This window comes from Giraffa tippelskirchi, chromosome 9 (assembly GCF_054371585.1).
Source record: "Giraffa tippelskirchi isolate mGirTip1 chromosome 9, T2T-mGirTip1v1.2.pri, whole genome shotgun sequence".
Lineage (NCBI taxonomy): Eukaryota > Metazoa > Chordata > Mammalia > Artiodactyla > Giraffidae > Giraffa > Giraffa tippelskirchi.
The window spans coordinates 6449064-6460053 of NC_137283.1; the positions used below are offsets into that span (position 1 = coordinate 6449064).

At 46.7% G+C, this 10990-nt stretch overlaps 1 protein-coding gene across 1 annotated transcript in view; it reads left to right on the forward strand.

Moving 5' to 3' along the window:
- GPD1L (glycerol-3-phosphate dehydrogenase 1 like) overlaps nt 1-10990 on the forward strand; it is a 63112-nt gene that overhangs the window by 47932 nt on the left and 4190 nt on the right. The window contains exons 6-7 of the mRNA XM_081527040.1: nt 2943-3176; nt 3565-3671. Coding sequence (XP_081383166.1) covers nt 2943-3176; nt 3565-3671 — 341 coding nt within the window. The remainder of the gene's footprint in view (nt 1-2942; nt 3177-3564; nt 3672-10990) is intronic.

Here is a 10990-nt window from a genome sequence, read left to right on the forward strand (position 1 = left end):
CCTCTGTCCGTGGAATTCTCCAGGCAAGACTACTGGAGTGGGTTGCCATTCCCTTCTCCAGCGGATCGTCCCAACCTACGGATCAAACCCGTCTCTCCTGCACTGCAGGTGGATCCTTTACCATTTGAACCAGCTAAGGGGACAGACACATACTTGCTGGGGTTGCCACTGAGAATTCAGATGAGACCACATGGGCAGTGGCCTGGTGGGCTCACTGTAGACACTTTGTAAATAGTCTTTCTTCTGAGTACAGGAACCCCATGCTGAAAGGAAGTCCCTGCTATCTCCCCTCCAGTCCATAGACGTTGGCTGGGGCTGGTTTGTCAGGTGACCCCCAGAATGGGTTGTGTCATGAGGAAAGGGGGGACACCAGGGCACAGCCCAGGAGGCATCAGAGAGCCATTGTAGCAGTCTAACCATTTGGAACCTAGGCCTGGGCACATTGCCATGGGGGAACCTCCATAAAACCATTTGGTGGGCTGTCCCAACAGCTGGCCTCGTGGCCTCTGTGGTCAGTCCCCTGCACGTACTTAGGTTTCACTGCTGCCCCAGGGCCTTCCTGCAGTCCCAGGGCAGGGCCACAGCTGAGCCAGCTTCCCTGGAGGAATGCCACCACCAGAAGGGCCTTGAGAGATCTTATCCAAGCCCCAAATTTAACAGCCGAGGCCAAGAAGACTCAGAGAGGTGGAGTGATTATCCCATGGTCACACAGCAGCCAAGCAGACTGAGAACCGGAGGCCCTCTGGGAGTCACGCGTGTGCCGCTCGCGTCTCCCCGTGGCTTCCTCCATCGGGCTGCCGTGGCGGGAAGGGCGACACAGGCGGAGCCGTCTGAGGGTCACAGCAGCTCCCTGGTGGCAACTTTCAGCCCCAGGCACCCTCTGCGTGTGCAGCCGTGGGTGGGGAGGCTGACTCCTGGCTGGGCGTGCTTGGCATCTGGCAGCATTGTGTGCAGAGGTGAGAGGCAGAGTGAAGGAACCAGAGAGGTGCTGATAGCAAACTAGGATCTGCTTCTCAGAGCCGCCGACCTGAGATGGGACCTCCGGACCTTTTAGATGGGACACTGCACAGAGATCAGAAGCCGGGCAACACCCAGGGCTGGGCCCGAACAGGTGAAGGGAGGAGGACTGGGCTTCTTTTCTTTTAGCTTGTTTCCCATTGGTTACTAACTGGATTCATATTTTAAGATCTCTTAAGGCACAAATCCATATTCAGGCATCAGGCATTATGGAAAGAAATCCTTGTGTGGTTAGATGGTTCTTGCATTTTTCCTGCATTGAGTGTTTTTGGAGAGGAAACGGGTAATGTAGAAAGGGCCAGAAGCCTGAGGGCTCGACTGGTGTCCCAAAGGAGTGTCCCCCACTCCCACGCAGGCATTACTTGTCGTATGTGATTGTCTGGTTTTACGTAGGATCTGAGACCCAGCTCAGATGCCACCTCCTCTGTGCAGGCTTCCCTGCTTTGTAATGAAGCTTCTCCACATACTCCAGTCCTTCTGTCTCCTGATATGCTTCCCTATGTCTTTTCCCAATGATACTGTCAACTCCTTGAGAGCAAGCTCTGTGTCTGTCTTTTCAGCTTCCCCAACCCACACCCCCAGGGCCCCCTCCACCCCTCCAGGGCCCAGCAGGGCTTCCCACAGCCCATGCTCAGTACACATGATTTGAACTGAAACCTGACCTTCATTACCTCTTATGGAATATCACTTTCTGCTGAGTATCACGGTGATTTGTGCACACATTTTATTTTCCTGTTAAGTCGGGAGGGGTTAACTTTTTCCAGAAGAGCCTCATAGAAAATGTGGATCTTGCAGACCTTATGAGTCTCTGCATAACTACTCAAATCCATTGACAGCACAAAGGCAGCCACAGACAATACGTTACTGAACAGGGATGCCGACTTTCCAGTACAATGTGACTTACAAAAGCAGTCATTTGGCCCTAATTTGCTGATCCCCAAACTAGGCGATTAGCTCCTGAAGAGCCAGGTCTGTGTCCGACCTGCCTGATGTCCAGCAGAGAGCCACATAATAAGCCAGCGCTTCACAAATGCTAATTATCAAATGAAACAAAAGGTGGAAACTTGATCTACACGTATGCATCCATCATTACCCAGTACTTCTACCCCAAGGATGCTCACAACAGAAATGCCTGCCTGGGGTCGCCAGAGGCCACGTACCTAGTGTCATAGCAGAGCTATCTGCAGTGGCTCCAAACCGGAAACTACCCCAGTGCCAGCCACCCGAAGGGCTGAATTGCATTGTTTTTGCACAGTGGAGTCCAGTGCAGCAATGGAAGTAAATGTGTCTTGCGTTAAAATACGGCTGAATCTCACAAGTGTGATGTGGAATTGAGACAGAGAAGATAGGCACAAAGGATTACATCCTATATGATTCTGCTCACATAGTGTTAGGACAGGGAAGGTAAACGTGTGCCATTAGAAGTCAGGAGAGCAGTGCCCTTTGGTGCTGGGGTGACTGGGTGGGGGCCCTGAAGGGGGCTTTCTGGGGCACCGGTTACCTTCTGTTCCTTGATCAGGGTGCTGGATACATGAGTGTGTCATTTGTGAAACTTCATCAAGCCCTGCACTTATGACTTGACTACTTTTCTATCAGTGTTACAGTTGGATAAAGCCTTTGATTTATTTAAAAAAAAGAAAGTCTGTACAAACAGTATTTAACTGGAGATGCCTCTGCGCTGTTCCCTTTCTCTGGCGGATGCTTCCGTCTGAGTCCAGGTTCCAGAGTGCTCTGGGCTTTTTGCCCCATGATGGGAGCTGGTCCTTCTTCCTTCTCTCTCAGAGGACAGGAGTAGAACCCTGGGTCCTGCAGAGCCAGAGAAGCCGGCCAGCATCCCTCCCTCTGCTCCTCCCCGCCTCCCCCGCATGCTTTCCCGCAGTATGTGTGTGAAGGACCGCATCTCCCGGCTTCTCATCTCCTCCCAGAACATCGTGGCCGTAGGCGCCGGGTTCTGCGACGGCCTTCTCTGTGGTGACAACACCAAAGCCGCTGTCATCCGCCTGGGGCTCATGGAGATGATCGCCTTCGCCCGGATCTTCTGCAAAGGCCAGGTGTCCACAGCCACGTTCCTGGAGAGCTGCGGCGTGGCGGACCTCATCACCACCTGCTACGGGGGCCGGAACCGCAAGGTGGCGGAGGCCTTCGCCAGGACTGGAAAGGTAACCCCTGGAGGGGGCGGTGGGGGTCCCAGGCTGGGGAAGAGCCTCTGTCCAGGGCACGGAGGCTGTGTGTGCAGGGCTTGTCCTGCCCACGCCCGTCTGCCTTCACTCGCAAGCGCTTCAGTCCTAAGACCTCTACCTTGTGTGTTATTATCTTTCCTTGGCCTGCTGCTCCCTCCCTCCTACCCTGCTTTTAAGATAAGTGATGCCTTAGGGACTTTGCCAACATTCCAGTGGTTAAGGCTGGAGCTTCCACTGCAGCGGGCATGGGGTAGATCTCTGGTTGAGGAACTAAGATTCCACATGCCATGCGGCACCGCCAAATTTTTTTTTTTTAAAGTGATGCTCTAGATGTTACAGGAGATTATTTTCCTCCATTGTTTTTAAGACCATCGAAGAACTGGAGAAGGAGATGCTGAATGGACAGAAGCTGCAAGGGCCTCAGACTTCAGCCGAGGTGTACCGCATCCTCAGACAGAAGGGGCTGCTTGACAAGTAAGCTCAGGCGTTTGCCAGGCACGCACAGAAAGCTACCAGAGCACTGCTGTCCTTCTTGTGTCGTGAGGGTCTGTGGCAGGAAATGCCTGCCCGCCCTGCAAACATGCATTTACCTGAAATCCGAAATGAGGGAGGGGAAATGAGCACTATTAGGCACTGTATCAGGTTGGCCAAAAGTTCACTCAGGTTTTTCCATAAGCAGAAAATCCCAAGCTATCATTGTGGCCAACCCAAGACAAAATAGGAGTTTGAGATTCTGGCTTGCCCTGTGGGGTATTTGGTGAGAGTTACATGGGCTTTCCGGGTGGCTCAGTGGTAAAGAATCCGGCTGCCAAGCAGGAGACCCGGTTCGATCCCGGGGTGGGGAAGATCCCCTGGAGTAGGAAATGGCAACCTGTTCCAGTATTCTTGCCAGGAAAGAATAGACAGAGGAGCCTGGCGAGCTACAGTCCATGGAGTCTCAAAAGAGTCGGTATGACTTAACATGACTTAAAGAAACGCGTCATATATTTTGAATTAAAAATTTTTAAAAAGATTACTTTGTCCTTTTAATAAAAATATAAATCTTGTTAATGAAATGTCAAGCAATTCAGAAAAAAAAGAAGGACGAGTCCCCCTAGGACTCTGGCACCAGAGGTGCCCTGTGTTAAGGTATGATGAGGAACCTTGGAATCTCCTTGCCTTTCAGGTGTACCCATCCACACTCTGCTTGAAAAAAAAAGTACCATCTGGGTGCAAACCAAGATCAAACCCTAGGATCCCAGGATAGCACACGGATAGGCTAGGGTCCAGCCCTTTGATAGGATTCCGAATTGATATGTTGGCCGGTGTGAGTCCGTGTGCACCCTCTAACTGCAGGAGGATGCAGGCTGGAACAGGTGTTCTGGGATCAGTACCCGCCTGTTTAAAAGCAGATGTAACCAAGCAGGAGAAACCTGCCTCTCCCTAGTCATGTCCCGTTTCCTTCTGATTAGAAGTGGACTGTGTCGTGCCTGGGTCGAATGAGGTCGCAGCTGGGTTGGGGTCCCTGCCCTTCTCCCAGGCTGAATGTTGAGTCGCTCAGTGGTTCAGGCGGAGCTGAAGTCCTTCCATTCTCACTTGGCACCACCTCTTACCCGGATTTCTTTCTCTGCCGTTCCAGCCATCATCACCCTGGTCTTCCTTCATTTCCTACTCCCTTTCCTGCTGTAGATAGAGCGCCGAGGGGGAGGCCAGTGGCCTTGTGGCTCGCCAGCTGTGTGGTCTTGGGGAGGTCATGTTTTTAGCTGTTCTGTGCTCTTTTATCTGCAAACTCAAACTGGTAGACCAGATGACTGCCGTGGTTACCTCTAACTCAGAGACCTACTATTCTTTGAGAATGAGGTCCACAGGCCTTAGGTTGGCATCTCAGTCCAGCTTGGCTTCCAACAGCATGTCCTGTGAGCCCTGTTTAGTGGAAGTGGACCTCCCTGGCCCCAAGCACCTCTTTCTCAGACTCCTGTGTGCCTTTGCCTGGCAGTTTGACCTGCCTGGACAACCCCCTTCATGAGCATCTCAACCATCACGGCCCATGAGGCAGCCTGGGTGTGTCCTCAGAGAACCTTTTCCATATCCTGTAAACTTAAATCACTTCCCGTGCTTTGAAATGACTGTTTAGAGCCGCGGTCAGCCAACTTTTTGTGCAGAGAATCACATAACAAAAATTTCACCTTCGTAGACCACACACAGGCCTCTGCCTATATAGTCTTTGTTTCCTTTCATTGCCCTTTAAAAATTATGTAAAAATCATTCTTAGCTTGCAGGTGGGGCAAAAAGAGGTCACAGGCAAGACTTGTGTTTCTGGCCGTAGTTTGCCACATCCCTGGTTTAGACACTATTGTTGCTAACGTGTTGCTGCTAAACTTAAAAGTTTACTTTGGTTTTTCAAGTCTGGGAGGGGGGGCATGCCTCTGGGAGAAAAAAAAACGTTGAAATCATACAAAAAGGCGCACAAGAAAAAGTGGGCCCTGATCCCCACCACAGACAGAAGCAGCTCTCTCGGGGTTCATTGAACTTTCCACGTGGTGCCTTCACTTGTGTGGCAGAAACTCCACAGGCTGCTCTGTCCCTTTGCTTCACTTCAGGGTGTATTTGGGAGATTGTTCGACATCTGCACCTAGAGGTCTCATTTAATGTCTGCAGAACATCCCACAGAGTGGGAGAACCTCAGCTTACTAGCCAGTCTCCCCTTGGTAAATGGTAAAGCTGTCTGGGCTTTAATGCTGTGACGAAACTTGCTTTCTTCAGCGTCCTTGCGCCTGTCTTTATGACCACATGCGAGTATCGGGTGTTTGTCTGCTCGGGCTGCCGAGGCAAAATGCCACAGACAGAGTGGCTCCCATCACAGAAATGTCTTCTCACAGTTCTGGAGGCCGAAGTCAAAGATATCTGTCTGCAGGACTGACCTCTCCCAAGCGTCTCTCCTTGACCTGAAGGTGGCGGTCTTACCCCCCTGTCTCCTGGTGTCTGTCCTAGTCTGCTTATCAGGACACCAGCCATATTGGTTTAGGGCCCATCTTAATGAACCCTTTTCCCTGAACTTCCTCTTTAAGTGCACTATCTCTAAATATAGTCATTCTGAGGTGCTGGGGCATTGGGTGAATTGAGGGGGCTACAGTGCTATAAAGGGCTGGAGCCTCATATATAATACTGTACATCTCTGTGCCTTAAGGATGTTTCAGATGGTAAAGAATCTGCCTGCAATGCGGAAGACCCAGGTTCGACCCCTGGGTCTGGAAGATCCCCTAGAGAAGTAAATGGCAATCCAACCCAGTATTTTTGCCTGGAGAATTCCGTGGACAGAGGAGCCTGACGGTCCATGGGGTCGCAAAGAGTCAGACACAACTGAGCGACTAACACTAACACACATACATCTCTGCCTTGTCGAGGCCTGACACATCTAAGCCCTCAGCCTCCATTAGTGGGATAGTTGATTGATAGGTTTATGTCCATTTTTTAGGGAAACATTGTCTTTTGTCCTCCTTTAACTTTTTTGTATTTTAAAATTTATTTTTTTGTTTAGCTATGCCAGATCTTAGTTGCAGCATGTGGGAGCTTTAGGGACCTTTAGTTGCAGCATGCGGGATCTAGTTTCCTGACCAGGGTTTGAACCCAGGCCCCCTGCATTGAGAGTGTGGAGTCTTAACCACCGGACCACTAGGGAAGACTTTCACTTTTTATTTTTTAAACTAGTTTATTTTTTGAAAGTATAGCTGCTGTGCAACATTGTCTATTACAAGTATACAATATAGTGATTAACAACTTTTAAAGTTTATACTCCATTTACAGTTATTATAAAATATTGGCTATATTTCCCATGTGGTAAAATATATGCATGTAGCTTATTGAATTCATAACAGTTTGTATACCCAATTCTTCTACCTCTATTTTGCCCCTCCCTACTTCGCTCTCCCCACTGGTAGCCACTGATTTCTTCTCTATATGTGAGTCTGCATCTTTTTCGTTATATACATTAATGTTCTTTTTTTTATGGCTGAGTAGTATTCCATTGTTCATGTGTACCAAATCTTCTTTATCTATTCATCTGTTGATGACCGTTTAGGTTGCTTCCATATTTTAGCAATTGTAAATAATGCTGCTGTGAATATTGGGGTGCACATACCTTTTCAAATTAGTGCTTTTGTGTTTTTTTTTTCAGATATATGCCCAGGAGTGGGATTGCTGGGTCATAAGGCAGTTCTATTTTTAGTGTTTTGAGAAACCTCCATACTGTTTTCCACAGTGGCTGCACCAATTTACATTCCCACTAACGGTGTACTAAGGGTCCCCTTTCTCCACGTTCTTGCCAACATTTGTTATCTGTGTTCTTTTTCATGATCGCCATTCTGACAACTGTGAGGTTATGTCCCTTTTGACTTGCATTTCTCTGATGATTAGTGATGTTGAACATCTTTTCCTGTGCCTGTTGGCCATCTGAATTTCCTCTTTGGAAGAATATCCATTCTGTTCTTATGCCCATATTTCAATCGTGTTGTTTGTTTCTTGATGTTGAGTTGTATGAGCTAGTCATATCATTTGCAAATACGTTCTCCCATCCGGTAGGCTGTCTTCATTCTGTTAATGGTTTCCATGTCCTCCTTTCACTTTTAACCTTCTTTTAGAGAGTTCCTCAAACTGATCTAATTGGCTTTATAGTCTTTTATTTTATTTTTGGATGTCATGCGGTCCTGAAATAAGTCCTTTTAGAAAAAAAAAGATTTGATTTTTATTTTTGAGCTGCGGTGGGGCTTCACTGCTACATGCAGGCTTTCTCTGGTTGTTGCAAACAGGGGCTACTCTCCGTTGGAGTACTCAGGCTTGTCATAGTGGTGGTGTCTCTTGTTGCAGAGCACAGGCTTTAGCTGCATGGGCATCAGTAGTTGTAGCACTTGGCTCAGTAGTTGTCACTCAAGGGCTCTAGAGTGCTGGCTGCATAGTTGTGGTGCACAGGCTTAGTTGTTCCACAGCATGTGGGATCCTTCCAGACCAGGGATTGAACTGGTGTCCCTTACATTGCAAGGTAGATTCTTAACCACTGGACCACCAGGAAAACCCGTAACATTTTAAATGATAGAAAATAGCATCTAAATGGGCATTATAGCCTAGTGGTTTAGTGTTAGCTACAAAAGTCAGAAACTGTGCCTCAGTTTCCCCATATATAGAATAGGGATAATATTATCTACCTTACAGTGTGGTTGTGAGGGTTAAACAAGTTACTTGTCAATAGAAATGTACCCCCCCCCCGCCCCTGTCATCACTTGTCATCATCTCATCTGCAGAACACATTTTGAAAATGCTAGTTGTGAAAATTGGGAGTATTTTTGGCTTCACAAGCAACATCCAATTAAAACACCTTAAACAATACGGTTATTTTTCTCACATAACAGAGTCCAGAGGTGGATGTTATTGGTGTTGTCTCAGTGTCTCTGGGTTAGAATCTTAGTGATCCTGTTGGCCTTTCCTTAAAGCCTCAAGGTGGCTGCAGCAGCTCCAGGCATCACATACTCACAACTGTACTCAGCAGCATGGAGCCAGGGCAGTCTAGCAGATATTTTTGTCCAGTGCCTCTCAAGGAGAGAAAGATCTTCCCCAGAAACCCTCCCAGATGTATGCTGTCTTGCTGGCTAGAACTTGCTTACTCGGCCAATTCTGGTGTGAAAGAAAGGCTGAGATAGGGTATTTCCAACCTCAGTAAGGAGAGAAGGGGGTTGGGAATGGCTTTAGGTGGCACTCATCACCTGCCACTCTCCTTGAGGAACATACAAGTTGTTCTCATCATAGGAACAGGAAAATTAAGTCATGGAAGGACAAAGGGAGGAGTTAAAAATCTGGCATTAACTCCCATTCACAAGAATTCATTTGACAAATACTCACTAAACACCTGCCTCTTGCCTGCACTGGGCCAGGCCGTTTTGATGCAGAGGTGAGCAAAACTAGGCTTGGGCCCTGTCCTCTCGGATAGTCTAGAACCCTTGGCTGCGATGTGGCTGCATTTACAAGCTGCTGTTTATTACACACATCGTATATCAAGTGTCATATTTTCCACCTCACACGTTAAGTCACTTAATACAACAATCCTGAGTGTCCAGTCCCATTCTGCAGATGAGCAAAGGGACAGAGGGGTTGTGAAACTTGCCCAAAGTTAATAGGCTGTGAAATCAGATTTTATTAAGTCTAGCTGACTCTGAAAAATGCCAGAACATTCTGCACCTTAAAAAACCCACAATGATACTCCAATAATGAGAAAAGAGAAAGAGAAATTAAGGAAACAATACCATTCACTTTTGCAACAAAAAGAATAAAATACTTAGGAATATATCTACCTAAAGAAACAAAAGACTTATATATAGAAAACTATAAAACACTGATGAAAGAAATCAAAGAGGACACAAACAGATGGAGAAATATACCGTGTTCATGGATTGGAAGAATTAATATAGTGAAAATGAGTATACTACCCAAAGCAATCTATAGATTCAATGCAATCCCTATCAAGCTACCAATGGTATTTTTCACAGAACTAGAACAAATCATCTCACAATTTGTATGGAAATATAAGAAACCTCGAATAGCCAAAGCAATCTTGAGGAAGAAGAATGGAACTGGAGGAATCAACCTGCCTGACTTCAGGCTCTGCTACAAAGCCGCAGTCATCAAGACAGTATGGTACTGGCACAAAGATAGAAATATAGATCAATGGAACAAAATAGAAAGCCCAGAGATAAACCCACGCACCTATGGACACCTTATCTTCGACAAAGGAGGCAAGAATATATAATGGGGAAAAGACAATCTCTTTAACAAGTGGTGCTGGGAAAACTGGTCAACCACTTGTAAAAGAATGAAACTAGAACACTTCCTAACACCATACACAAAAATAAACTCAAAATGGATTAAAGATCTAAACGTAAGACCAGAAACTATAAAACTCCTAGAGGAAAACATAGGCAAAACACTCTCTGACATAAATCACAGCAGGATCCTCCATGACCCACCTCCCAGAATATTGGAAATAAAAGCAAAAATAAACAAATGGGACCTAATTAAAATTAAAAGCTTTTTCACAACAAAGGAAACTATAAGCAAGGTGAAAAGACAGCCTTCAGAATGGGAGAAAATAATAGCAAACGAAGCAACAGACAAACAATTAATCTCAAAAATATACAAGCAACTCCTGCAGCTGAATTCCAGAAAAATAAACGACCCAATCAAAAAATGGGCCAAAGAACTAAACAGACATTTCTCCAAAGAAGACATACAGATGGCTAACAAACACATGAAAAGATGCTCAACATCACTCATTATTAGAGAAATGCAAATCAAAACCACAATGAGGTACCATTTCACACCAGTCAGAATGGCTGCTATCCAAAAGTCTACAAGCAATAAATGCTGGAGAGGGTGTGGAGAAAAGGGAACCCTCTTACACTGTTGGTGGGAATGCAAACTAGTACAGCCACTATGGAGAACAGTGTGGAGATTCCTTAAAAAACTGGGAATAGAACTGCCATATGACCCAGCAATCCCACTGCTGGGCATACACACCGAGGAAACCAGAATTGAAAGAGATGCGTGTACCCCAATGTTCATCACAGCACTGTTTACAATAGCCAGGACATGGAAGCAACCTAGATGTCCATCAGCAGACGAATGGATAAGGAAGCTGTGGTACATATACACAATGGAATATTACTCAGCCATTAAAAAAATACATTTGAATCGGTTCTATTGAGATGTATGAAACTGGAGCCCATTATACAGAGTGAAGTAAGCCAGAAAGAAAAATACCAATACAGTAT